Source organism: Anopheles stephensi, chromosome 2 (assembly GCF_013141755.1).
Source record: "Anopheles stephensi strain Indian chromosome 2, UCI_ANSTEP_V1.0, whole genome shotgun sequence".
NCBI classification, from domain to species: Eukaryota; Metazoa; Arthropoda; class Insecta; order Diptera; family Culicidae; genus Anopheles; species Anopheles stephensi.
The window spans coordinates 1,906,467-1,934,044 of record NC_050202.1 but is presented as its reverse complement, the minus strand read 5'-3'; the positions used below and the strand labels follow the sequence as shown (position 1 = coordinate 1,934,044).

The window sequence follows — 27,578 nt, the reverse complement described above, 5'->3', positions numbered from 1 at the left end:
AGTGGAACAGTACGCGCGTTGGCTGTCCATGGCAACGGGTGGCAAAGGTCAAGCAGATTTCTCAACAGGTGAATCATTGCGGCGATCGGTTCGGTCCGGTTGACGGTTTCCTAGCTGGCGCTACGATTAGTCAGCAGCTAATGTTGGCCACTGTGAGGCACGCATTTAAGGAGCAGCATTCCAACTGGATGAAGAAGCACTGCATTCTCATTAATTACTGGCAATGTCTTGCAATTAAGTAAGCGACGTGAAACCGTCTAGAACATACGCGTAATTAGAGAGTAAGCAGAGAGATGTACAAAGCGCACACTATGGCGATCGTAGAATGACGTGTTGAAAGATTGAAACCTAACCTAGACGTGGCCGAATGCGGCACTGTAAACAATCTGCGTATGGCGTAAGATGCATTGAAGCACGGCGCTTCGTGCGTGTTTGAATGCATTTTAGCGAAAGAAATGATTGCATCATTGATAATGAATTTGATCGAGTAAGCTGCGATCTCTTAGTAAACAAGCGAGGCAGTGTTTAGATGAGCTGCTTCAATACTTAGGAGGACGATTAAGGATAACATTGGCCTTAAAGCGGTCGGGGAATTCTTTTTCAAAAATCTGTATCCATCAGAGTTAGTGTCATCAATCAGTTGGAAAAACAGACCCCTTTCTCTTCGGAAGACAGTTTAATGTACTGTTTAACGAAACTGAAAAGCGTTTTTTATTTTTATCTTCCGCTCATCTTGATTCTTCGCTCTCCAAAGGTCCATTCTCGCCATTAAGAATATTTTGGCAGCTGAATTTACGCAAAAATTCACCACTCCCCCCTATCTGAACTCCAAAAAGAAAAAGCAAATAGAAAAACTACAAGCCGTACGTTGGTGCGTCTGGGAAAATCTGTCATTTGGACGGAAATAAATTACTCACGCTATCTGCTTCACTGGTGCGGACGCTGATCCACGCCATGGAGATAGCTCCGGCCCGAGCGTCCGCGAATGGTGAACGTTCTCGAAATAATGATGTGTATTTTATTGTAAACACGTCATCACGGGTAGGGTGGGGGGTTGGTGGAAAGGAGGTGGGAGGGGGGCTGGGGGTCCTCACCCCCACCATTTCCCAAACAAAAATATCGGATGGAAATAATCGACAAATCCGACGCTCTGGTTGAACAAAAAAAAAAAAAGAAAGAGATGGGTCAGGGAGAATCTCCCCGGACATCCCGAAAGGACGCTTCCTTCGTGCTTCTTCCACCATGATGCCACAGTATTAAATTTCGGAAAAACAAAAGGCAATCTCCATCGACGAAGATCACCGCAGGAGGACGATTTCGGATGGTTGGTAGTGCGCAGTCGCGGGCGCATGTTTTTCCATCACGCGCACAAGCTGTGGACGATGTGGACGGTGTGGTGAAGTTTAAAAGCAATTCTACTGCCCACAGCAGTCATCAGTATACGAGCGACAGCAGCTTAGCGCAGTTTGGTGCGAGGACGTTTAGGATTTTTCTTCCGAAAGCATAAACACACAGTTAGTGCGCAATAGCAATGGCTTTGGAGCGTCAAGTTCGTGCTAAGGTTTGTAGAAGTGGTTGAAGTGATACCAGAATACTTGGTGTACTGTAGGAGTGTTGATAACTAATGAGGAATGCTCTTCGATCGGATACCTGCAGATCGCTGGCAAGCGTGACCTGGAGAAGGATAAGGAAGCTCAGTACTGGGTCGAGGAGGTGCTCGGTGAGAAGTTCCCGGCCGGTGTCCTGTACGAGGATGCTCTCCGCGACGGACTGATCCTGTGCAAGTTGATCAACAAGCTGGAACCGGGAGCAGTGGCGAAGATCAACACATCCGGTGGACAGTTCAAGATGATGGAGAACATCAACCTGTTCCAGCAGGCGATCAAGAAGTACGGAGTTCCTGATCTGGACGTCTTCCAAACGGTGGACCTGTACGAGAAGAAGGACATAGCGCAAGTAACCAGCACAATCTTCGCCCTTGGACGAGCGGTAAGTTGAAGGTGAAGCTCTCCGTAGGTGCAAAGTGGCTACAACGTTGTTGATCTTCTTCGATCCACAGTGCTACAAACATCCAGAATTCAAAGGACCGTTCCTGGGCCCGAAACCGGCCGACGAGTGCAAGCGTAACTTCACCGACGAGCAGCTGAACGCGGGTCAGGCCATCATTGGACTGCAGGCGGGCACGAACAAGGGTGCGTCCCAGGCTGGCCAGAACATTGGCGCCGGTCGTAAAATTATTCTCGGCAAGTAAGCGCCACCAGTGTACGAGGCGGTACGAGCACCGGTCCGGAAATGTGTACAAACGCCATCCTACACCACCAACAAGCACACATACATACATACACGCACACGAGCACACGAAGAATCCCGCGACCTACATTAAAATGTACTCCCCGGTTTTACACTACAACGCCACCACCACGACCAACACCACACCAAACATCCACCACTATGCGAGTGTGTAAGATATAGTAGGACGGAGGAGGAGCAGATGTTGAAGTTGAAGATGATAAGGTAGTAGAACGTGCGAGAAGGAACCTGGCGATCTTCCGGGTTCCGGGACTGTTGACCAGAACTGGTATTACTGATACGGCGTACGGCTTTATACACCTTGAGTTTTTTGTATAATTTAACTTCCCCCATTTTCAGCTTGTCCCATAGCGGGGCGGAACAGTGACCTCGTGGGGAGGAAATCGGTACTTTTTTTGTAAGAGGAAATTCGTTGATAATTTATCTGTAATAAAATTAACTACTATTTCGTAAAAAACGGCACTCTCACACAGAATCTTCCTTTTGGGTGCGATTAATAGAGAAAGATGTGAGCGTGATCTCCAACAGAGCGCGTTGGCACACGCTGTTGGCATTGCATCACGTTGGGCTGAGTAGTGTCGCCCACGATGATCTTCACCAGCCGAGCCGGGCATGTGTGCGAGTTCTACATTTTTGACAGCTCATAAACTGCGTCCTCGAACGCAGGCGGGAGCGCACGTTTCGCAAGGTGTACCACTTCAGCAGCACGGTGGAGAGAGCGATAGCCATGAGCGGCGGGGAGCCATGATCTTTCCAGTCCATTAACCGCCTGTCCGGAGGTCCGCAGGTTGGGATAGTGATCCAGGGAGCAGGAAGGTGTAAGGGGGTGGACACACGCGCTCGTACACTTCACCAATCGACTTGAGCTCGACCGCGTGCGTGTGTTTCGTTTCGTGTTTTTCTTTCGCTTGTTTGTTTGCGTTTTCCTTGGGGGAAGTTTTTCCTTTTTGGAGGCCGAGTGGACGTGGACCTTCGACTAATTATACGCGCAGCGGCTGGTCGGCGTTTCGAGGCGTGCTCGTGTTCGTGGTTCGTGAACCGCGGTTGCGATTGCGTTACGGGAGGTAGCAAACTACCATTAAGGAATGTCCACCCGTGCTTGGAAAGATGAAAAATCGGCACCCGTGGGAATGATTTATTTACATTTGCAACCGGACCGTACGCCGGTCACCGATCGATGGATTGCAAACCTGGACTCGTACGGTCGTTTGCGATTTTCCAACCGCGTGCCGCGAGACTGAGCTGACCGAGTTTTATGGTGAATATTGTTTAGGTTATCGGATATTTGTTTACAACACGGCGATTTTTGGGGTAAGGGCCAAATCACCAGATCAATCTCTGCTGTAGCTTGATTGATCAGAAACATGCACGAATTTTGTAGCAAAGAACATTTTAAGATCATTCCAATGAATGGAACGATTATCGAAGGGAAGAAAATTATTTTAAACGCCCTGAAAATCAGCAATAGATGAGAGTAAAGCGACCTCTATTGGGAAATGTGTGAAAGCAATCAAATGTGGGAAGGATGCAACGCATTTTCCACCAGATGGCTCGCAGATCTTTTAAGGGGTATGTGTTGGTCAAATTATATTTTTTCTTTGGAAAAACGATCTGGAAAAATAAATTTCAAAATAACAATGGAAAACTATGAGAAGATTTTGTTTAAAAAATGCTTTTTGATTCCTTTTCTGGTAAAATTTATTATATTTTATTGCACACAAAAACAAATATATGATGGATTTCCTCCCAGCAGCAATGTTGTGTTACAGATATTAGTTATTGATGGAGGCGCCTAGTACTAGAACAAAGTAAAGAGTAGTATGCATTTACTAATCGGAGCAATTAATAATAAGTTTAAAATTTAATTATTTTACCTACAAAAAAAACCGTTTCCGATAATTTCTCTTCCAGCAGCGTCCAGCAAAATTGTGTTTTGTGTAAATAAATGTTATGATGGAGCCGCTTGGTACTTCAAACGAGTAAGTAGTAGTACACGGTTAATTTACCCATCGTAGCAGAAAAGAATGCAATATTTTACGTTGATGATTTTATCATTTCATTATTTTCAATATGAAAAACATATTTCTGATAAATTTCCTTCCAGGAGCGTCCAGCAAAATTATTGTTACTTATATTGGTTATTGATGGAGGCGCCTGATACTTCAAACAAGTAACCAAGAATAGGAGGTTATTTTGCTGTTGTGGGGAGCCAAAAATGCAAAAATATTGTCTAGATATTGGAAATTGATTAAAAGGTTGGAGCCATTTGAAAGAAGAAATTAATTCGGACAATAATAAGTTCTTGATCGCTGCAAACTGGCAAGGAGAGAAATAACCCAGAAGAGTAGCTGGTGATTAAAGTAATTAAATTTACAATTGTTGTCCGCTTCAATATATTCGCTAACTTACTGTGAAACTGTCATGTTAGGATGTGAAGATGATTTTTATTACCCCAAATTTAACGACCAGCTTATAATGGACGGACTAGCCCATGTTTCTCTCAGCGTAGCATCTTCGTCTGCCGCTTTTACCTCGCACATGTTTAAATTATTATTTTTTCTGCTGCACGCTGAACCGAATGCCCAATCTATTTTTGTTGCATGCACACTGCATTATTTCACCTGCAGATTTTACGTAATACTGTGCTACTCAAAGAATCTCTCCACATGGGTACCCTTCAAGGTAATCGTGGCGTTGGAATGCACCTCACAAACACCACTCCTTGTTTGCTTCTTTGGTGTGGAGGAAAAAAGATGGCAAACCGATCTGAGTAGGATCGCTTTGAACGCATATTGCGATTTGTTTAGCGAAGTAAACAAGCACCGCTTTAACGAGGAGATATCTAATGATGGGATACCGGTGGATGAGGAACGGACGATGGCGAGGACAAGAAAGGGCAAATATAATTTTAGCAGGTGAAAAAGAAGTATTATAAAATGAGAAAACACGTTGCGGTTATTTTAAGCAGCATATCGTCATTTTTCTACATGTGCTGAAAATAGATTTCACTCCACTGCGTACCAAGTACGTATTTGTCTGCCGGCGAACGATTTTCCTCCATGAAGCCTTCAAGAGGTAGAATTGGCGAAAAGGAAACAATCCTGGGTGGTCTGCTGCTGGGGAGGGCGTAATTAGAATCGCTTACCGGGAGCTTTGCTCTGAAGCAGGCCACAAAACTCCAAATCCAAATCCTTTCGAGGCAAGAAAGGTCCCAAAAGGAAACTTTCCCTTTTCTCGAACGGCTGACACACCTCGAGGATAGACATGTGCACAATCACAGACTTACTGTCGGTGTGTCTTTCGCCGTCGTCATCCTCCGAACAACCTCACCTGCGCCTTGTAATAACCATCTCACACGGACGATGTCCACACGCGCCCTAGCTGACATTTATTCGTGCCATTTTATTTCACATCGGGTGTGATTTTCATGTGGTGTTTGTCGCTCGAAAGGAAAATCACGTCACGAGAATGCTTGAGCGTGCACATACACAGGGAACAGTGAGGGAAGACACAGGTCGTTTCTTACAATGGCACGCGTGGGATTGCCTCGTGCGGTGCCGTAGACCGCCAACGAAACAACGGAACACATTCTAGTGTCGGTTATGAATCATCCGGCTATGATTATTCACTTGCCGACAGGCAGCATTATGGGGAAGGGTTGTAGGAGATAGTGGACCGAACGAGAGAGGTTTATTTTTGTATGTTTTGTTTGTGTAAGTTCGGTAAGAGAATGTATGAACCCTTTAGATATGAGACGTTGGCTGCAGCACTCAAGAAGAGAACGAACATGAGTTGATGAAGATCAATATTGAATTTAATAATTTGCAAGGTAGATACCGGAAAGCGTAAAGAATTAAGAAAAGAGAAAAAGTAATGATAAACTATTATGAGGAACGAAAGCTTCATTACTAGCGTGTTTGCAAAGAAGGGAAATACATGAAAACTAAGGCAAGGTACACAACAAATATAAAAATTGAATGAGTCCAGTAATCGAACCATAAAGTTCACGGTTGACAAATGAACCAAAGAACATCGTCGAGAGAACAGTAAAACGACTTTATCTACAGGGTTAAACAGTTCCATGTGACACCTTGCCCATATGTCTGTTACTCATCTGTTGTTATTTGTCAGCTTTGGACGGTTGGCTGCATTACAATGGTTATTTTCCTCCTGTTTGTGCCGGTGATTCATACCGCGTAGGAAAAGATGTGTCTCCACGTGAGCAAATCGCCGACCCCGTTACGAAATTGAGTGATTGGGACGATGATGGGCACTAAATTTATGATAATGTTCCTACCAGAAGAGAGAGAGAGAGACAGAGAGAAAGAAAGAGAAATTGAGAGAGAAAAAGATAGCAAAATGTGTGAACAAGTAGGACATACACACACCGGATAGCTTTTAATTGGGAATGCTTGGGTGGAAATGTTTATGGGACGATCCGGTTGCATCGCGATGGAAATAAGAAAAGGAAATTACACTTACGAGACGAGTGGGGTGAAATTATGATCGTTGAATTAACCGAATGTCAAAGGGTCCTACCAGCGAGGTTTACTGCTGCCATATAAAATGTGTCGCAAAGTAATGCGGAGATAAAATTATCGCTTCAACTGCAGCGGGTTGTTAGGTTTTTGGAGGCCAAACGGCACCTTAGGTCACTCAGCCGCATCTGGCAAATGTTGTAGTGGATAATCGTCCATTCCGGACAGAAAAATTGTTTAGCTTCTTCGGACTGGATCTTTTACTCCGTTTTTCTAACCCACGGCGATCATCACGATTGATCATCCCGTGAGTGAAAAATGCATATTAATGAGAGGTGATTTTTCTTCCGCGCATTTCGATCGCTGCGTTCCATTTAAAGTTGGTTTTGTGCAAGTGGGAGGAAAATTGTGGATGAGTTAGTTGCACAGTGGCAAGGAATCGTAGCAAAAGAGAGTGGCGAGAGAGAGAGAGAGAGCGAGCACGCCAAAGACCCGGTATCGCTGCCGGTGGGTCATACCGTTGGCGGTGAAGAATTTTCTCCTGCGGAACTATTTTTGGCAGATGAGACCGGAGATGTATTTTTAGTGGGGCTCCAATTTTTTCGAGAACCCACCGACTCAGCTACGGCCAAAACGGTTAAGCAGTCGTCGTACGCGAACGGTTGACTTGGCACTTGGCTCGGGACGGGAAGGAGATGAGGCGTTGACGAACCTGTTGACCGATGGGTCTGCGTTCACCTGTAGCGTGCTTGGCGTAGAGAAGCTCGCTGGACCGAATATTCACCACGAATCCGGTATTTTTGATAGCTTAGATTGAACTGTAGCGGGGTTAAGAACTATTTAGTTTTGATTTTAAGAGCTTTAAAAATAGCTTGTCATTTTTTTCTTATGTTTTTGAAATGACCACCCGGCTGTATTATTGTTTTTTATTAAATTGAAACAATACGAAGGCTCTTCAAAAGTACTTTCAAAAATAAAAATACACTAAGACAAGCTTAGTACCATCTTTATGTTAAGTTTAAGTATGCTATTTTGCCTACTTTGAGGAGTAATGTGACGTATTTTTCATGTTCAACCTTGTTCTCATCAATTAACGTTTTCTGTAGTATATGTAAATAGCTATTGGGTTTAGAAATAAAAAAGTTATTAAATTGAGGAGGATACAATCAAACTGTCTATAATTTCTTATAATTATCAATACTGTATCTCCATAAAGAGGGCCCTTTCAAGTGATTGTATAGAAGCTGTAGTATGCTCACAACTAAAAATATGTTTGAAAAATATGTTTGGTTTGCATACACTGAGGTATTAAGTGACATATCTTCTCAATACATCTCTTTTGTTTAGGATTTTTTTCCCAATCTCTATTTTATGGCCTTCTTCAAACTATTACACAGCTGTAGGGCCTGATATAACATAACTTCATACTTCCAAGCATTTATGTTTGATTGCCTGTTTATTTAGTCCTTGAAACAAATATGATTTTAAAGCTCTATGATAAAGGGTGCGGGTAAAACAAAGTTCATCCGATAGTCCTACATGTACCATAAAATTTATGCTAAAGCATACCACAAAGCACAGAAGAAATAGTTAAAAAAACGCATGAATGTGCTCCTTTGCATACATTTAGGAGTCGCAATGTAAACATGAAATTCCTACAGAAATTCCTTAAATTGAATTTTGATCACCTTTTATCGATTCTAATGGCCGTCAAATTATCTCATCGTCCACTCCGGCGATACGATCGCTGTGAACCGGTTCCGGCCTATTGCCGCCTGTGCTGCCCAAAGAAGTGATCGAAAATAGAACATTCTCCAGCAAAAAGAATGAAAATAAAGCAAGAGTAAGTTTTTGGTTTCAGAAGGAAAGAAAAACATAAAAAAAACACTCACCCGCGTTCCTGGTTGATGTTAGTGGAGCGAATATTTGACTTTTCGAGTTCGTGGAGTTTGGAGCGGTCCACGCCAGGTCCCGGTGGCATCATCGCAGTTTTAAAAAGACCGAAATGTTTACCGTGTTTAGAAGCAGTTAAGGTGTTTTTTTGCTGCCTTCCGTGTCTCGTACGCTTCGCGCACACCTCTCCGAAGGGAATGGCGAATGTGGCCACTAAAAATAGCTCTGCACACGAAAAATTTGTGCTCTCAAGGTGTACCGAATTCTTCTATTCCGTGGATTTCCCTCTTCTAAGCGGACGAGCTTCCGAGGTGTTTTTCTCCCACCCATCCGATTCTACCTTTTAGCTACACAAAGCGGCTCACTTACGCTTGCTTAGGTGAGACCGATCGGCTAGGTGATCGTGGCAAAGTCAAGAGGCGGTAGAAAACATTCCTCATTTTTATAAGTGTGATTCATGCGACTGTAGCGTGGTATGATGAGTGTACAGTACGCGGGTCATAATTTTCTCGCTCGTCTATTTCGCTCCGTGAAGCACTTTCCCATTTAGCTAGCAGGGCACGTGGGAGAAAAGTCCACGAGAGGAAGGGTACTTCGGTATGCTGCTTTTCATTTCGGCCTGCATCTTTAAGGTGCAAAGATGCATTAGGAGCTCCGATTTGAGTGCTTACACTGAGCAACACCTACGAAAGAGTAAAGTCCTGAGTCTGAAGGAGTTTCGTACGGGGTGTGACATATGTCTCTATCTCCTTCCTTCTGAAGAAAGATACATTTTTCAGATCGCGAAAACGTCAGACGACGGTTAAGGCACGCCACTGTCATCTTTGACCTCGCCCGAAACGTGTCTGCAGATTATGTTGTTTTTTTGCCCTCGGGTTGCTGTTTTTCTTTCCATGCTTACGAAGATAATTGATGAGGATCGGCGTCGGTTCGCTGGGCAGAAGAGTAATTACTTCACCCCGGCGTTGACAGGAGGACCCCTGGATGGAATATCGATTATCGTTACTTTGTTGAACGGATTGGCGAGATTGGTGCAAATATTTGGGACCGAATACAGCATAGTAAAAAGCCGGTGCCCCATAATTAACATTCCAAACGATGCGCTTGAGGCAAAATGTCAAGTGATGCAGCAGGATGAGGAATTTGGATGTGGAGGATTTTTTGAGTGGTATTTTTTGAAGAATAGAACAGAGAGCTCCAATTGTTTTTTGCTTAATAATGCTGAAAAACAATGAAATTCAATCAATTTTAACTCAACAACAGAGAAATATAGATTTTTTTAGTGAAGAGAATTTGACAGTTAATAGATTTAGAGTATATTATTTACTCTTCTTCGGTTTGGGTCTTTAACTATGAAATTTAAGGAACTGTTTTTACAGAAGATTTCTGTTGAAGAATTACTGAATAATTTACATTGAAAGGTTACACGCATATTACAAGATCAAGACATCCATCGAGAGATTGACAGTTCGTAGTTAGACAGTTAGAATGCGCTCTTCTGTTTGATTCTGACTTGATTCTTTAGTGGACACTAGCAAGATTTACCTAGGAGAATAAGTAATATGTAAGAGTTATGGCTTATAGTATAAGGAGTAAGAGGGCACTCCTGTTACCAGCGTAGCAGATATGCCCACAAATCGTCAGTCTAACAACGCCACTAGTTATGAGGGAGTTGAGAGTCAATCATTCCTTCATCGCGATAAGCATGATTCATTTCGCCCAAATTGAAACATCGAAACAAACTGCTTCCTCTTGAAGGGTAAAGCATCTTTCCCAGTTTTCATCTGGTTTTCCGCTGCGGAAAACACACCGAAACCATCTCCCTGATACGTTACCTCGAGTGCTTTTAAAAATATGTGATTTATGCCGTTCATCACCATGCAGAACTCGCGCAAACGGTGGCAGATCGGAGGATGAGATCAAACAGTTGTCATCCTCGTCATCATCGGCATCTACGGTCCACGGGCTGAGTCATCGACTCGAACGTGGACCGCAACCAACATCAACAGGTCTTGGGGAGTAGGGCAAGGAGCGTCCGTTGGAAGGGGAAGGATGCGGGAACCAGCTAGAAGCGAGATAGAGTGACGTGTGTTTTTTGGGCAGCAAGATGCTGCTTTTCCTTGTCGGTTCCCCGTCTGCAGTGTGCTGGTGCAATCGTCCGCCAGGGAAGCCGGCATCGTGGAACTCGACTCCTGACACACCTCTCAGCCATTTTGCCGCGTCCCCAGCACTGAATTGGGCTATCTCCCTTCCGAAAACGCAATGGACAGCAATCGGTCAGAAAGGGACTACCATAGCGGTTGGTTCCGAATGATACACCGACCGACATAGCTGAGCTGTTCGCACGGCGCGGTGAACGCTGGTGGTGTTGGTGCGCATTGGTGAGTTTTGCTACCGAATAAAGTAGTGGCGTGCCGTGTGCATCCTGATACATAGACTACCGAGTGCACGGCACCATAGTCAATCATTCGAATACACGGTTAGTAGTTGACGAGTACTCTCAAGCTCGCCAGAGTGTTGTGTTCAGCTGTGCGTTTCTGTGCTTGCTTCTTGCGTTTGGTCCAGCTTTACTGCTTTGCCGCAAAGGATAACTGGGACTTGTAGATCGATTTGGTTCAATCGTCCTTCCCTAAAACGGACATCAAGTTGTAGTGCTTTGCATGTGATCAAGACTTTCGGATTGTGAACTCACCTGATACTCCGGAAGTAGGATACAAATAGTGAACTCTTTCTCTCTCGTTAAATTCAGGATTCGAGTTGAAAAAGTGTTGAAGCCATCGAACTGTTGCGATCGAACCTGATGTTGTGAACTTATCCATAATCCTTGAGTTCTAAGTGCGAAAGGAAAAAAAAAAACATATTAGCAAAGAATCAAAGCGTGTGGCGTGTGGAATGGTAGTGATGCAACGACTGTCCGTTTGCGAAATCTGTTTGCTCCAATTTTCAATCCTCAATCCCAACCGACCGCTCCAAATATTCTCCTCTCTTCTGCTCCATTTTTCCAAACCCCACAAAACCTCTCTCGGTGGTTTTCCGTCGTGCGTATGTGTGGTGATGTTTTCGGTGGCTATTTATAAACGTGTGAAATGTGGGAAGCGTTTTGGGGATTCGGTGTGTGAAAATTTGGTGTGAAGAAAACCGTTGATGAACATGATTTGTGCGTGATGGCGTGTTAGGTGTTGGATGAAGACATAAGCAACGAGGATGAGTTGTTAAGGTCAACCGATGTCTCGGGATGGATTGCGCATCAAACGAACTGCTCGGGGACCGTAAGAGAAGAAACTTTAACGTACGAGGGTGTTGGCTATGTAGAGCTCACCAACTTAGTGAGATCTCAGATAGGGATAAGCTGGATCGCTCCGTAAGTAACCTTCCAACGCAGATACGTTGACATTTGAAAAGGACAGGATCGAAGATGCAGAGCTGCAGTCGCGAGTGCCTTGCGTATGCATTCCATTACGTGTACTTCTGGCACCGTGACAACTGCAGATCTGTCACTCTCCTTTGTGGACAGCGAATGCTCCTTGCAGTTGCCGGTTCGGTGCTATAACATAATTAGAGCACTGTTGAAAATATTCATCCCGCACGGATGGAATGTTAATGATGGCTCTTTCTCCTCCGGGACGACGACGGACAGTCAGCCCTCCTTTCGGCTGACACTCAATTAATTGTGACAGACGACGATCAAAAGCGTGAGGAAGATTATCATTGGGCCTGTCAACGATCATGAACGCTGAAGGAGGTTACATCGCTGTCGCATTCACCGTTTTTGGATTTCATTTCATCCGGAGCAGCACGGAGAGGTCGTGCTCTCGGTATTGCCCAATGTTATTTTGTCGACGGCAAGATTGAAGCAAGCCACCCACGCCGAACAGGTTGTCGGAATTTGTTGGTGCAGTGGGCAAAAGTAGGTGTGAGGCGACAACGGATTGGTGACTTTTTCTAATGGGACTTTGGCATATCTTGACGAACCGAACATGACAAGACATAAAGCGGAGTTAAAGCGAAAAAAGAAATTCCATGAGCCATCTCCCCACAGCAGAATGCACCTATGTTAGGAACGCTGGCCTAGCGCCAGCGTATTAAAAAGTTTCCCAGCACGGAGCACACAGCTGCACCCCACGCAGAATTTATTAATACAAACACATGCAAACACCGTCGTTCGCAAACGTGCCGGTTGGAAAAGTTCATCCCCACCGTGGGGAAACACAACGGCAGCAGGTGTTTGTTGGGTCGTTTGTGGCCGTGTGCAGTTGGGTGCGACTCGGTCAAGCAGCATTGCGTTGCCGTGCCTCGTGTTGCGTAGCCGATGAAAGGTTGTTTTTTGTTTACTTTTATGTTTGTTACCGTTTCTTGTTCTTCACACATGCGAAGGGAAGAATGAAAAACGCGCGAAGGAAAACTCTCGTGATGTTTTCCCTTCACTCGTGCACGGTGGTATTTTTATCTCGCGTTGTTACGGTTACGTACGCAACGTAATAACATGGTTCGTGGTGTCGCGTGACGTTCGGTGTGTGACGTACTGTTGCACTCTATGCGTTTAGTAGACAAGCAGTCGCGACTCATAATTTCATTTAAAAAAATCATTGCTATGAATACACGATAAAAATGAAATAAAATAAATAGTAAATAATAGTTAGGATAATATCCTCAAAGATACCATAGAGATACATCACGATCAGATGCACTCACGCAGCACTCTGCACACTAATTACACGATCGTCTGACTACACGACGATATCTGCGTTACCTAATCCCGAAGTGAGCCGATGCGTCGATGCACTCGTCAAGTCTACCAGCGATCGATCGGTGCAGATCAGACATTAGATTTTCAGTCGTTCATACGCACGGTGCACTGTCGGTTGCAATGTGAAGAGCGAACACATTTCGAAGCGCAGTCACAAACGGTCGTTGATCCTTTTTCTTCCACGCTTTCAAGAGTGTCCCAGAAAGATAACAAGTGCGTCGCAGGGAATATAGCGCAGTGAAGCCTTTCTTGCATCTCGTTGTGTGTGCTTTTTGCTGGTAAAATATAAGTTCGATCGCCAAAACTAAATCCGGGTTTGATCGCATCACGGAGGTGGCATTCAAAAAGGACGTTAAAAGACCAGTGCTTTCCGTAGCTCAAAGTGTGCTTCCTGCTAATTACCACCCGGCTATTGCAACCTTGCAACCGCGAGTGTGCTCCTACTGCATCCATTTACATAAGCAATATTCGTTTCGTTCGTTTCGTGTTGCTCGGTCTAAAGGTCATCGAAGCAGCAAACAAGTCGCGCCACGCGCTAGTGCAACAGGTCATCCCGAACAGGCTCGGCTCCCGAACCCACGCGATCGAACGCAACGATTTTCGGACGTCTCCAGCGTAAAAGCACCGAAAACAGAACAGCCCTACCAGAACCATGCCTTTCAAGCCAGCTGAAAACCCCAAGTGCCCCAAGTGCGGCAAGTCGGTGTACGCCGCCGAGGAGCGTGTCGCCGGAGGAAACAAATGGCACAAGCAGTGCTTCAAGTGCGGTAAGTCACACAAACACATCGCCAACCGCCGAAGGGATGTATTGCAATGTTGCAGCAGTAGCAGGGTTGGGGGTTTGGCAAACGAAACAGCTCTGTGGACGGGCTGAAACGCATCCGCCTGCGTTCGCTGCCAGTTTTTTGTTGACAACTAGGCGTCGCCTGGGGGCTAGGGAGTGCCCCGGCAGACGGCCAAGTGTCGTTGACGTGCCGTAAGGGTGGGCGCAACGAAAATAGAACATCGAGGACATAGATCGGGCAGAAGCGACCGAGGGACCGGCTGGTGGGGTTGCCCGGCTTTGGATGTTCTTTTTCGCTGCGTAACTTTTCTGCAGCGTTCTTCCCTGTAGAGAGGTTGATCTATCTAATGTTTTCTTTTTTAATGTCTAGTAAAAAAGCAAGAACTAAAATATACACTTCGGTACGATAAACGGAGTAACGTCATCGACATTAGAAGCTGTTGTTGATGATCAAGCGGTGAAACGTTTCGGAAACTTTTCAAGCGCTGCTACTTATGAGTATGAAATGTTTCAAGCATTTAGAAGTCGTGCCTTTCTGAAGTTTTTGTGTTGAGGGGAACGTCTTTTTAATTAAACTGCGAGATCTATGAAGCTAATAAGCCAATCAACACGATCGTGATCTTGATTGAATGAGAAATGTAAATCTGGTATTAAAATTGGTATAAAAATCAAATGATTGTTTGCCATTTCAAAATGCTCCAGCTCACGAAGGACTGGGCGCCAACAATTAGCGATTACTATTCCACGGCACAATCTCGTCTTTTCGTGCGCAACGGCAAAGTCTTCTTTCAGCCGTCTTAATTTTCCCCTGCTGGCTCATTATATGGCCAACATTTGGCAGAATGCCCATCACGACCATTGCCCGACCACTGGGCGAACCTCTAGCACGACGGGTTTTTGCAGCGTAAGGGTAAAAGTCGGTATTTTCAGCCCCCGGCGCTCCCAAAACTCTTCTGTTCCCCTTGTCTCGCACACCTGCAGGAGATTGCGCGGACCGTAGCATGTGACCCCATTCGTGGCCGAAAACTATTCGCACGTAGTACACGGCTTTTGCACTTTTTCTTTGTCCGATCGCTGTGGTCCCCAAGCGTGGTGGGAGTTGCGCTCAGACGATCACGGCGGGCAGGGTGTCAATCAATAAATTTTTACTGGGCGCAATTGCAATGTCGTCGATGTGTCGAAGGTTTATTTTTGTAACAGCACTCACTGTACCGTAGTACCCGAGCAAAATAACAAGTGTTTTCTTTTCTCTTTTCGGTTTTCTTTTCTCTGTACCGGTACCGGTCAATCGCAACAGGAATGTGCGGCAAGATGCTCGACTCCACAAACTGTGCAGAGCACGAAAACGAGCTTTACTGCAAGAACTGCCACGGTCGCAAGTACGGACCGAAGGGCTACGGTTTCGGCGGTGGCGCCGGCTGCCTCTCGATGGACACTGGCGCCCAGTTTCAGGGCGAGAGGTAAGTTTCGCTATTACAGAACGGCCATTTTAGCACACTTGATATGTACCTTAGACCCAAAGTCGGAGAAGAGAAATTTGAACCCCGATTGATCCATCTAGTACGTGAATTGGCCTACCCAGTTAGGGCTTCTCCGATCCTCTCGATCCCTTTGTTGAGTGTGAGGACACTGATGTATGATATAATTTGTTATCTTACCACCGGATCAGAGCCACCTGATTAAATTCGCTTCGTTTAGCGCTCGTTGGGCCTTTCCTTAGACCTGTTGCACAGGGGACAGATTTCCTACTAAAGCTCTGAGTATCTCTCAGGTACTCTCTTCTGTCTCGCAACGAACTACTCCAATATATTTCGATGTTTTACTTAGCCCTGCCTTGGCGCACATCAAAACGAAAGATTCATCTCACACAACTATGTAAATTAATACATCGTGTATTAAATGCCAATGATTGCCGCATGAATTGTTGCGGATACTAATTTCCCATCGGTGCAGCATGACTGAAACCCGACGAACCCGCGTCTGTAAAATATCGAAATATACTGTTGCCCACCTGTTGCCTCACAGCTGGCGCCATCTAGTGTCAAATCTATATGTTTTGCCATTCATTCCATCTCCGTCCTTATGATACTTGCAAGATACGTTTATATATATATATAAATGATCGACATACACCAACTAAATATTAAAACCAAAACCCCCTGCGACGAATGAAGAACATGCATGCTGATTTCCACTTTTTCTGTTATTTTTTTCTTACATTTTCATGCCAAAAACCAAAAAATATGAACACACCAACAACAACTACCACTACTACTACCACCACCACCACCACCACCACTACTGCCACTACTACCTTCACTATGTCCACCAAACTGCATTGTCTTTTGTCACGCGATTGTGCCGATGTGTCGTTTTTTGTTTGCTACTGCCCGAACTGAACTGACCTGTCGGTCCGAATGCAGCAAGTAAATGTTGCCCGGTGTACTAGAACACTCAAACCCATGTTCGTTTAAGTAAGAACCCCGAGCGTAGAGAGCAGGAGCCATGAACAGCAAGAACCAAAAACCAGACCTCCAACCTCCAACGCTAGTAGCTCCAGGGTTCAGGGGATGTAATGGAAGAGCAATGATTGTTAGTGCAAGTGTGAGAGCAAATTGAGCAATTTCTTGTCACCACCACCACCAGAAGTATTGAGTAGATGATGATAATGTCAGGAAAGTATTGTTAGGAAATGTAGGAGATTACACAAAGTAAGAGAAGTCAAAAAAGTACCAAATCCGATCCAAAAACACGGGACATCCAATTTGAAGAAAAAGAGTTTTCAAAATTATAGATACACAAATCGCTTTTACTACTTTGGATACTACCGTACATGACAGGTCCCACACTATCCAGAACACTATCTTGTATTTGTCCGTTTTGTTGTGTTAGATTGTAGGAGCGTTAGTTTCAGCCTAAAAAGAAAACCTATACGAGAAACGCGTACCTTTGTTTCGTTATCTGGTTCACCGGAAGCGTCAGAACTACGCCGGGTGAACTTCCCTATTCAGATCCGAGTGTTCAAGTGTTCTTCCTCTCGTTTGTTACTATTATCGAAAGCAGGACAAGAAACCAGGCTTTGTGATGTTAAACAAACTAAGGCAATCGTGTGCGTGTGTGCGTGCTTTACCTTTTCGTACCCGATTTGTTTTTCTCCAACTTGTGTTCAATTGTTGATGCTAGAAGAGAAGGATTAGGGACGGATAGTAGTTCACCCAGTTTAGCTAGGTAGATGGTTTTCCCATTCACCGCCGATCCGCTGTTAGTATCCGGTCTGTTGCGAACTGTTCGTTCGCTGCCGTAGGCTCGCTCCCACGAGCAGTGGAGCGTTTGCCGTTTCGATCGGCCGAGGTTTTTGTATCGAATCATTAATTGGATGAGAATTATTTTGGCAAATAAATCGTACATTATCTGTGACTAATTGACGCCGGTTTCACAGTTTCATTCGTGTCCTCTGTGAGATGACACAGGGAGTAGTACGACTGGGCGGGGTTTTGTTGTTTCGTTCCTCATTTTCCCCGGACGTTGGTATTGTGTTTTCGGGACCGGCAAGAATGTGCATGAGAACTGCATCATAAACATCACCAATATTACCACCATCATCATATTCACCATGTTGTGCCTACTTGGCTGTGACATTGCACCATCCACAATATCGCTTCATGAGACAGCTCTCCAGAAAACGGCCGAGAATTTGGGCTCTTTCAGGCATAGCAACACTCAAACACACACGAACAAAAATACTACGCACACAAGCGCACACTACGAAAATGACAAGTGCGACCGGCTAAGTAACTTCCGGGCTACTACTACTTGACAGTAGGCAGTGTGACAGCTCACCCAAACACACACACACTCACACAAAGGAAAGAGCACGCTGCTTTCCGTCGTCACAACAGGAACAAAGAAGACCATGATAGATACTCCTCATAGCAACAGCCATCTTGTTTTTGTTCGTCTCTCGTTCCCACTCTCCTCCCGTCGCGATGTACAAAAACCTCTCTCTACCCCTACCGTTGTGGCGTCTTCGTCCGTCTGTGTCCGTCCGTGTGCGTGTGTGTGCGTGCGTGTGTAATTTTCTGTATGCCGGCTCTGAAGATGAACATGGCGTACGTTCGTGTGTATGTGTAAAATGTCGTTTCACCGTCATCAAAAGGGAGTCGCCGACATCGAAAAAAGCGACCTAACCACGCTAGAGAACGCTAACGAGCGGCAAAAGAGCACAGAAACGATGGCTCCGTGACGTGACAGCTCTCGATGTCGGTGTTCAAGTACCACCCAGCATCAAAACCACAAGGCATACAATAGAGCGCCTGGAGGCAGGCTGATCCATGTGTGTGTGTTTCATCAATTGTAAAACCAATCATGAGCAAATATGGCGTGTGTGTTTGTTCCTTACTTCGGCGTGTTACTGTCGTAAATGTTCCCGTGTGTTCCAAAGATCTGGCCCATGATCTGGTGAGATATTCACGTTCTTGTTGTTTGACGTTTGCTGTTTTCTGTTGTTATATTTTGGTGTTGTTTTGTTGTTGGGTGTTGTTGGCTGTTGTTATTGTTTTTTTTATCTGTATATTCTTACCTATTGTTTTGTGTACTTTTTTTTACCCTGTTTCCCCTGTATCTGATTCTCTACTTGATGTTTCCATGCCGGAAGCAAAATGTTTGTAATTTTTGTTTTGTTAACTGTAGTTGGTCCCTGTTTTTCTATCACTTGTGATAACCACTTCTTATTTACACTCCCCCATCCTTGTGTTGTTTGGATGTTGTGCCGTGCTGTGCGTAAAACGTGTATTTTTCTTGTTCCCGGGAGTTCCCACCGCAGCTAAGACTTAACACGAACGCTTCCTGACTTGCAGCGCTTCGCCTTCGCTGTACGATCGCCCTCATGATATGCCCTCATCTCATCATTTATGTGTACTAAACGTTGTCCCGGAATGAAAGTAGACGCTTGTCAGTAATTTCTTCCCTTACTTTCACCTTCTCTAATGTCTAACACTGTGTTGATGGGATAAGGAAAGTGCCCTGGAGCAAAACGAGTACGGAGAAAAGCGATATTGAGTTTGCCAATCATGTGTGCAAAGCGTTGCAAAAGCGAACTTGATTATCTGAAAGCGAAAAGAAAGAGACTTATCGTAATGTGGTACGAAGATAGGCAATGAGGCAACTGTTACAGGGGACTTTGCCTTGTCCCAGAGAAGTAGTCGATCGGCAAGGAACTCCTAGCAAGATCATATTGTGTTAACCTTGTATTAACAGAACTATCCCGATTGGGTGGGAACATCGCTTTATCGAGAGAAGGCTATGTTCTTGTCCTTTCGCAGAGACCTCACAATAATGCAGATGGACACTTCCCCCGGGAGTTCCTCGTGTGCAATGGATCGTTTAATCTCCTTGTTAGACTCCGCATTGAATGATTTATATGTTTCTCTTACATGATCTCTCTATCTACTTTCTTCTTTCTTTTTCTTTCTCTCTCTCTCTCTCTCTCTCTCTCTTTTTCATACATCATCCATGTCCCGTGCATTTGGCCACCTTTGCACAACAACCCAATTCGTATCGATCGTATCATATTACTTTACCCTCCCCGTAATGTGTGTGTGTGCGTGCTTTGGATTTTTTGGATTAATGATGATGATGATGATGATGATGATGTACACAAAAATACAATTTGCACCAAAACACACTTTGCTACAACCCAACCCAATCTTAACCGGGACCAAACCAATCCGACCAACCAACCAACCACTTTTATCCGTCCCACTTCCATAGCACGAACGGACACTTTGAACCGAAACCAATGTCAAAGGCACCTGAAGGAGAGGGTTGCCCTCGCTGTGGCGGATATGTTTACATGGCCGAGCAAATGTTGGCACGTGGAAGAGTGAGTTGACTACTACTACTATTTAAGCGCATATCCCTGAAGAGATACCAACTAACCAAGCTGGAGCTGAATGAGCAGTAAAGGAAAAAGCAGTCACTCTACTAACACAACTTGCTGGCTCACTATGAGGCTCACAAAACAGCCTTTTCCGAGCGTGATCTTGACGACCGAAACGATGCCTTACCTTCTCTCTTGTCTTCTCTCTATCTCCTTTCTACCGCTTGTTCTCGTCTGTGCCGAATGCCAACCTGCCACTGCCTACGCGCTGCTTTCTATCCCTCTGACATCCAGGGTTACCATCGGCGCTGCTTTAAATGCTTAGTGTGCAACCGTACGCTTGACTCCACGATGCACTGTGATGGACCGGATAAAGAGATTTACTGTAGAGGTAATGCATGCGTTCTCGCCGAACTTTGAAAGAAGGGTCGTGGAAGCTTGCTAACCCGTGAGATTGTCATGTAAATAATACGCGTCTTAAACGAACACGAAGCAGCTACAAAGCCAACATACAGCAAATACACAAACACAAACACTCTCTCTAGTCTCATCTCGCAAGAAGCCGCTTGAGCTGCTGTACTTTCGATGGTTGTTTAAAAAAAAGCGATACTACCACTACTACTACTCCTACTACCACTACGGTGTGTTGTTAAATATCTGTCGTCCTTTCCCGTTACCATACAGGCCTACCATAAGGGATGCTTCAAATGCGGTGAGTGTAAGAAGGGTCTCGATTCTGTAAACTGCTGCGAGGGTCCCGATCGTAACATCTACTGCAAAGGTAATGTGCATTTGGCCGATGCAAAAATGCGAGCCGTCTGCTGGATTGCGATGTAATGTTGTTTATCTGTTGTGTATCTTTTCGTCAACCATCTCCATGTTGTACCTGCAGTTTGTTATGGCAAGAAGTACGGCCCGAAGGGCTACGGATACGGACAAGGCGGTGGAGCACTGCAGAGCGATACTACTACGATCGAGTGGTAAATGTCAAACGGGACGCTGTCAGCTGTCACCTGCACACACTAAACTGTCACTAACTGTGTTCGTTAGTAGTTGTCAGATAAATGTCCCGATTCGTTGTTCGTTGTTCGTGTCGTCCATCGAGTGAGAGCTGGACGATATAGCTGTCACCAGAATAATGATACAATCAATATCTCTCTCCCTTCCTTACGCTTCCTTAGGCTGCTACGCCAGTCGTTTCGGTTCTCGTGGTTATGGCCACTCGGGAATCTCTTCCCTTGGCTTAATGAGTGACGCACGCGATTTGGACTACAAGAGGTAGTAGCTCTAGACGTTGTTGTTTAAGTACCCGTTTCACTGTAGTACTCTGTGTCCCTTTTCCAGTTTTGCAATGTCTTTAGCTTTCATACCATTTCGTACACCGTTAGTGACATGTTTGTGTATCGTGTCAGGTATTTTGCCCTATACGGGGGAGTATTCTAATCTGAGATCTTCTTCCTTCGCCAGTGAGTTTGCACCGAAACCGTCCGCTGTGGATACGACGGTAATTAAGGCCTCGCCCGGACAGGGTTGCCCACGTTGCGGCGGTGTAGTGTTCGCTGCAGAGCAGGTCCTGTCCAAGGGACGTGAGTGGCATCGCAAGTGCTACAAGTGCCGCGACTGCAGCAAAACGCTCGATTCCATCATTGCCTGTGATGGTCCGGATCGGGATGTGTACTGCAAGACCTGCTACGGCAAGAAGTGGGGTCCGCATGGATATGGATTTGCCTGCGGATCCGGTTTCCTGCAGACTGACTGCATGAGGTAAGCTATTCCGATTACTGTACCGGCTATACGGTTGTTTCGTGCTCTAAATCCTTGGTTTTGCTGCTTCAGTGAGGATCAGCTGGCGTCCCAGAAGCCAATGGTCACGATCGACACGACTGTGATCAAGGCCCCGCAGGGTCAGGGATGTCCGCGGTGCGGCGGTATGGTGTTTGCTGCTGAGCAGCAGCTGGCCAAGGGAACGATGTGGCACAAGAAGTGCTTCAACTGTAACGAATGTCACCGGCCACTCGATTCCATGATTGCTTGTGATGGTCCTGATCGTGAGATCCATTGCCGTGCCTGCTACGGCAAGCTGTTCGGACCGAAGGGTTTCGGCTTCGGACACACTCCGACGCTCGTCTCGACCGATGCCCAGGCTGCACCAGTACAGTAAGTTTCTTGCTGTAGATGTTCAGAAGGACTCATCATGACTGACGAATCTTCCTTCTCGTTTTCTCCACAGCACCGATTCAAAGCCAGCAAATGGACCGAAAGCCAAGGACGGCAAAGGATGCACCCGGTGCGGTTACGCCGTGTACGAAGCCGAAAAGATGCTGAGCAAAAACCGCATCTGGCACAAGCGATGCTTCAGCTGCTTCGATTGCCACAAATCGCTCGACTCGACGAATCTGAACGATGGCCCGAACGGTGAAATCTACTGCCGGGGCTGCTACGGCCGCAACTACGGTCCGCGAGGTGTCGGTTTCGGCATGGGTGCCGGCACGCTAACGATGGCCTAAGCCGGAGGTGGTGTTATTATTTGTTCGTTTGTTTGTTTTTCTTCATAATTCGCTCGTTCTTTTTAATTGTTGGTAACGATTCCCACTCGCACTCGAAAAGCATAAAAAACACACTTACACGCCAGCACACGTACGCAAGCGATACCAATCGGTCCGGGAAGTTGATCCGGAACAGTGAGCAAATGGGCAGTGTGCGATTTCCAGCCGATAGATGGCACCACCTGCAGCAACGAGCACGATCGCATAGTGTAGCATTCCGAATGATCGTTTGTGATCGTACGGTCGCTTTTGCCGGTTCGATTGGGGCGCACGCCAGCCACCCCACCATCATTTTATTTTCCCACCCGCCTAACCTACCGTTTGCGAGCCTCCGTAGCCTTTGCCCTTTCGAAAAAACGTAACTTTTTTATGGTGTAAGATGACTTTTTATTTCACTAGATGTAAGCTTTGCTGCTCGTACAAATATTAAAAAAAAAAAAAACAACAACAAAACACCGCGACCATGCGCCAAACAATCACCAGCAAACAGCGTGCATTACACTCAAACACGGTGAGTGATGTGTTAAATTGATCACACAATTTCCATTTGGTTTTTGCGGTGAAGCTTACGGTAGATTATTTTATTTTGTGGATTTTGTAACGGAATGACGAACGACCGGGTTCGCGATGGGCCCGCGATCATTTGAGGTTTAGAAACCATACACACGCTGCACACCCGATCATATCTACATTACGCAGTCACTGATAGGGGTTGAGTGATCATATCAAGTAACGACCGAATCTGTGGGACGACTAAAGAGACAAGCGGTGCCGATATATATTCACTTACGATAATTAGTGGGACCTCCGATAGGCCGAGTGAATATGTCCGACAGTCTGCTTAATGCATCACGCTCAACTCACAATATCTAAAGGGAGGACGCTGTGCCGAATTGTTTTTGCTAGACGAGTTGTTTGCTAACCGCGTTGATGTAGTGCAAAATTTGCCAAAACCAATCCTGGTATTTTTCGGAAACGGTGTCGGAGTAGCCGATTGTCTGATGCCTCTTGCTGAACGCATATGCTTCTTCCCTCGATGTATTAGAAGCATGATTACCACTAAATTCGGAAGGAAAAGATGATGTTTTTTTCTGTATCGTAAACCTTAATTATATCACATTATATATTACCATTGTAATCGCTAACTATTCTACTATTACTTTTTGTGAAACAGAAGTAATTAAAACAAATACACAAAAAAATTGAAAACGCGCAACCGATAACATAACGTGGAACTTTATAAGAAAACGATATTTTATCAATAAAGGAACGGAAACAGCCTAACAGAGAAGTTGTGTACTTAATTAGCATCAGAAAAAATGAAAGAAATAAAGAAAATAAACAGTAGATAGCGAAAAATCACGTAAAATTGACTGGAAGGTGATTCCGTGGTAAAAACAGCACAAAACCGTTGTATATAAAATTAAACGTCCGATGGCTGCGTACGTGTGGCTTGAAAACTTTCACGAACGCAGCCAATCAAGAATGCCTATTCTTCATGATCCTTTTCTCTATTATTCGGAAAAAGCTTTGAAGTCTGAAATGAGTGGAAGAATTTCTTGTTTTGCTTATGCTTTTCATGAATTATTATAAAATAATAAAATAAGTTCATTTCTTTCCACACAATCCTCACCACGCGCGATTGGTAAACATCAAACGTCAAGTGACACACGGCTGCTGTCAAACACGCTTTATGGTGCAGCCTGACAGCTTACATTGTTGTTGTAAATGTAAACAAACATACTGTTAAAGGTTTCGCTACAAATTTTACCTTAAAAATGTCGGAAAGAAAAGTTTTAAACGTAAGTAAATCATTATAAATATCATAGCACTTTGTCTGGCTCACATTGAAACCCCATTTTCATCGATATTTGCAGAAATACTACCCACCGGACTTTGATCCGTCGAAGATCCCGCGGGTGAAGCTGCCGAAGAATCGGCAGTACACGGTCCGCTTGATGGCTCCGTTTAATATGCGTTGCGTTACCTGCGGCGAATACATTTACAAAGGGAAAAAGTTTAACGCCCGCAAGGAGGACGTGGAAAACGAAGACTACCTCGGCATCCGGATATATCGGTTCTACATCAAGTGTACCCGCTGCCTGCAAGAAATTTCCTTCAAGACAGATCCACGCAACACAGACTACGAGATTGAGGCGGGCGCAACGCGTAACTTTATGGCACTGAAGCTGGCCGAAGAGCAGGCCCGCCGGGAGGAGGAGGAAGCGCGCGAAGAGGAGGCCACCAACCCGATGAAGCTGCTCGAGAATCGTACGCAACAGTCACGGAACGAGATCGAGTTGCTGGAATCGTTGGAAGAGTTGCGGGATTTGAACCGCCGGCAGCAGGACATCGACTATGACAGTATGTTGCAGCAGTATGATCGTTCCGAGAGTATCCGTGAGCGGGAGGAACGGCAAGAACGACAGGACGAGGAGTTTATCAAGTAAGGATGGACCGTGAGAAAGGACAAACGGAAAAATGGAGTTTTTCAGTGTAAAAATTGAACCGTTCTTATTTGTTCGCAGGTCCGTGAAATTCCAAAGCAAATCCGGGGTTAAGCGCGTAGCGACCGAAATAATCGTAGAAGAGGTGAAGGAAGAAGCCCCAGACACGTCCACCTCATCGGCGAGCTGCTCATCATCCTCCATTACCACTGCGACATCGACGGCTAGCAATACCATCGCCGGTCCAACGTTTACAAGCAGCAAGGCCCGCAAGCTTGACAACATAAGCATCGGCGTGAAGAAGACAGCGCTGAACAATTTGGTTGTCAAGAAGAAGGAAATGCCACCACCGAAAGCGCCACCGCCAGCATCCGCGTCGGCTGCCACTTCGACCGCCTCGTCACAAGGCACGAAATCTGCAGCAATGGCAAGCGTTGGCATCGGAAGTTTGGGGTTGCTCGGTGCTTACTCCGACAGTGACGAAGGTTCGGATGAGAATTAAGCGAGGGTAGGGCATGCGTCCGAATAAAATGAGAGTCGAACCAATTCGAAGGTTTGCCAAGGTGAGGTATTATGTTTGATTTAACAACATTTTTTGTTACTTTATTTAAAGGTTTCCGGAAGAGATTTCATGTGGATGCGATAGTTCGATATGACCTACTATAACTCATCTTTTGGGATCTGGATTGCTCCCTTTTCAATTGATGTCTTTGTTCTTGCGTTGTCTTTCAAGCTGTATGTTTGTGTGATGTGGATAGCTCCTTCGCAGCGTGTACACTTTAATTCTACCCGATTCCTTACGATGCCGAAAAAGTCCTCATCTTCCACCATTCGTGCGTTGAACTTTGAACCTTTCGTGATGCGAAAGCTGCAATTAATGCAACGCATATCGAACGGCACCGTAAATTCGATCGAAGGGTACACGATCTGCATGAGTTCTACCATCATGGCCGCCTGTGAAAGCATTGCAATATTGGAATGTAGATTAGAGATAAGACACTGCATTTTTTTCAAACTCTTACTTACATATTTGTCTATCGCGTCTAAACTTTCTTCCATTTCCTGTTGTTAAACTGGTGCTTTGTGAGGCGAACCGTGTGTGAGCACTGTTCTTTATATAGCGACTTTGTGATAAAATACGTTATGAACAACTCACAACACATACACACACAAACGGATGTTGCAAAGTGCAACAAAGAAACGCCTCAAACGCATGTCAGCCACGTTTTCGCACGTTCGGTAATGAATCACTACAGCGTGCAGCTGATTCCCGATGGCGCTCACGAAGCGAGGTGGAATTAAATAATTAATTTCTGCTGCATGATTGCTTCTCAGCGCTTCTCGACGCTTCGACGGTTTAAGACGAATCGGGAAGGCATGTCAAGTCATAACGCGCTATCCCTGCCACATCCGTCGATGGGACAGTTTCGTTTGTTCTGCACCCAAACTTCGGACGACCTATGTGAGCCAACGCCAGTTTGCATGCATGATTGATGGTGCGCTGCTCGGTTTTTGCGGAAATTGTCTGCATAATGCAGGCTTAACGAGCCAGCGAAGCCTGATGCAGATGCAACAGGAGAAAAAGTGCATCAACCCGGCAGTGGAACGCAGGAACTGAAATTGCTGTTTTATTATAGGAATATGCACCGGTATGAGGGTTGAAATGAAGCTCATAAAAATGGTTTTATCCGCAGGAAGTTTACCAAAAAAAAGAAAACCCATACGTGATTGACAGTGGGGAATTCATGAGCAAAGTTGTTAACACGTGAACGCTGATACGGGGATAAGATATTAGGGTGGAATTTCCATTTAAAAAAGCCATCACAAACTGATTCTTTTTCCGTTTCGTTGTATTTTTAATGTATATTTTTATGGCGTTCTGACCACGCCAGAGCTATTAATGCAGCAAGTTGCAGCCGTACGATTCATACGGTTAACCCCCCGGTTGTGTCGGCGAATGGGACAAACGAACTGAAAATAGTTTTTCGTGCGAGAGAGAGAGAGATGACCCCGTGTTTCAATACCTTATTCATAGCTTAACACGCTTCTGTGCTTTTATTTTGCACCCGGGGGGGGGGGGGGGGGGGGGGGGGGGATGAAAACGCATGGAAAAAGAGGAAACTAGTTTTTAATACCACCCGGAACCGAGTGGCCACGGGACGGGTTAAGGCTTGCAGCCGTTTGCTGGCTCCATTGCTGGTGTGTTTTTGTTTTGCATTTTTCCAATCGATCGGGCCATGTGACAACTTGACCGGAACGAGCCGGAACCCGGTCACAAAACGACCCGCAGGGACCAATAAAGTGCAGGTGTCGATGTGTTTTCCCACAGTCATTCCACTAAGGGGGAAAGTTCCGGGTCGACCGACCGAGTGCCTGCTAAAATTAAACCAATACGTTCCGGAGCGCGGTTCCTCTATGGCTGTGCTCGAATTTTCCGGTGAAAAGGGGAAACATGCTTTAGGCTTTCCCCATTCCGAGCACGTTCTTTTTCTAAA

At 45.4% G+C, this 27,578-nt stretch overlaps 4 protein-coding genes and 1 long non-coding RNA gene across 36 annotated transcripts; 3 read left to right on the top strand and 2 right to left on the bottom strand.

Annotated features, from left to right (window-relative positions):
• The first annotated feature begins 1,401 nt into the window (after positions 1 to 1,401).
• Positions 1,402 to 2,772, top strand: LOC118503056 (muscle-specific protein 20). Its single transcript, XM_036035921.1, has 3 exons — positions 1,402 to 1,561; positions 1,657 to 1,989; positions 2,060 to 2,772. The coding sequence occupies exons 1-3, from the start codon at positions 1,532 to 1,534 to the stop codon at positions 2,249 to 2,251; spliced, it is 555 nt and encodes a 184-aa protein (XP_035891814.1). The 5' UTR covers positions 1,402 to 1,531; the 3' UTR covers positions 2,252 to 2,772.
• Positions 2,773 to 6,184: 3,412 nt separating this feature from the next.
• Positions 6,185 to 9,069, bottom strand: LOC118503053. Its single transcript, XR_004905117.1, has 3 exons — positions 8,681 to 9,069; positions 6,850 to 8,600; positions 6,185 to 6,603 (listed from the first exon to the last, which is right to left on the bottom strand). It is a non-coding gene; the product is annotated as an uncharacterized LOC118503053 (long non-coding RNA).
• Positions 9,070 to 10,584: 1,515 nt separating this feature from the next.
• On the top strand, positions 10,585 to 23,920 carry LOC118503051 (muscle LIM protein 1). Of its 32 annotated transcripts, none has more exons than XR_004905113.1 (10): positions 11,140 to 11,210; positions 13,931 to 14,195; positions 15,510 to 15,672; positions 19,982 to 20,093; positions 20,775 to 20,871; positions 20,983 to 21,070; positions 21,272 to 21,368; positions 21,558 to 21,854; positions 21,927 to 22,247; positions 22,321 to 23,920. XR_004905113.1 is itself a non-coding variant. In XM_036035896.1 (10 exons), exons 3-10 carry the CDS (start codon positions 14,081 to 14,083, stop codon positions 22,595 to 22,597), a joined length of 1,479 nt encoding a protein of 492 aa, XP_035891789.1. In that variant the 5' UTR covers positions 11,180 to 11,210; positions 13,621 to 13,641; positions 13,931 to 14,080; the 3' UTR covers positions 22,598 to 23,920. The 32 variants fall into 32 exon arrangements, 28 of the variants coding, with proteins under 28 accessions (XP_035891791.1, XP_035891799.1, XP_035891780.1 ...); XM_036035896.1 differs by lacking the exons at positions 20,775 to 20,871; positions 20,983 to 21,070 and adding exons at positions 13,621 to 13,641; positions 20,385 to 20,481 and having other exon boundaries at positions 11,180 to 11,210; XM_036035898.1 differs by lacking the exon at positions 21,272 to 21,368 and having other exon boundaries at positions 10,585 to 11,160.
• Positions 23,921 to 24,303: 383 nt separating this feature from the next.
• Positions 24,304 to 25,657, top strand: LOC118503049 (splicing factor YJU2). The gene is made up of 3 exons (XM_036035884.1): positions 24,304 to 24,438; positions 24,514 to 25,082; positions 25,165 to 25,657. Exons 1-3 carry the CDS (start codon positions 24,415 to 24,417, stop codon positions 25,583 to 25,585), a joined length of 1,014 nt encoding a protein of 337 aa, XP_035891777.1. The 5' UTR covers positions 24,304 to 24,414; the 3' UTR covers positions 25,586 to 25,657.
• Positions 25,655 to 26,234, bottom strand: LOC118503050 (splicing factor YJU2-like). The gene is made up of 2 exons (XM_036035885.1): positions 26,110 to 26,234; positions 25,655 to 26,037 (listed from the first exon to the last, which is right to left on the bottom strand). The coding sequence occupies exons 1-2, from the start codon at positions 26,140 to 26,142 to the stop codon at positions 25,744 to 25,746; spliced, it is 327 nt and encodes a 108-aa protein (XP_035891778.1). The 5' UTR covers positions 26,143 to 26,234; the 3' UTR covers positions 25,655 to 25,743.
• Between the last annotated feature and the right edge of the window lie 1,344 nt (positions 26,235 to 27,578).

Excerpts from the sequence above, each read along its gene's own strand:
- LOC118503049 (XM_036035884.1), top strand. The coding sequence starts at position 24,415 with ATGTCGGAAAGAAAAGTTTTAAAC. Across the intron at positions 24,439-24,513 it reads CGGAAAGAAAAGTTTTAAAC|AAATACTACCCACCGGACTT; the intron begins GTAAGTAAATCA and ends CGATATTTGCAG. Across the intron at positions 25,083-25,164 it reads CAGGACGAGGAGTTTATCAA|GTCCGTGAAATTCCAAAGCA; the intron begins GTAAGGATGGAC and ends ATTTGTTCGCAG.
- LOC118503056 (XM_036035921.1), top strand. The coding sequence starts at position 1,532 with ATGGCTTTGGAGCGTCAAGTTCGTGCTAAG. Across the intron at positions 1,562-1,656 it reads AGCGTCAAGTTCGTGCTAAG|ATCGCTGGCAAGCGTGACCT; the intron begins GTTTGTAGAAGT and ends GGATACCTGCAG. Across the intron at positions 1,990-2,059 it reads TCTTCGCCCTTGGACGAGCG|TGCTACAAACATCCAGAATT; the intron begins GTAAGTTGAAGG and ends TTCGATCCACAG.
- LOC118503051 (XM_036035887.1), top strand. The coding sequence starts at position 14,081 with ATGCCTTTCAAGCCAGCTGAAAACCCCAAGTGCCCCAAGTGCGGCAAG. Across the intron at positions 20,482-21,271 it reads TAAAGAGATTTACTGTAGAG|GCTGCTACGCCAGTCGTTTC; the intron begins GTAATGCATGCG and ends ACGCTTCCTTAG. Across the intron at positions 21,855-21,926 it reads CTGCAGACTGACTGCATGAG|TGAGGATCAGCTGGCGTCCC; the intron begins GTAAGCTATTCC and ends TTGCTGCTTCAG.
- LOC118503050 (XM_036035885.1), bottom strand. The coding sequence starts at position 26,142 with ATGGAAGAAAGTTTAGACGCGATAGACAAATAT. Across the intron at positions 26,038-26,109 it reads TAGACGCGATAGACAAATAT|GCGGCCATGATGGTAGAACT; the intron begins GTAAGTAAGAGT and ends ATGCTTTCACAG.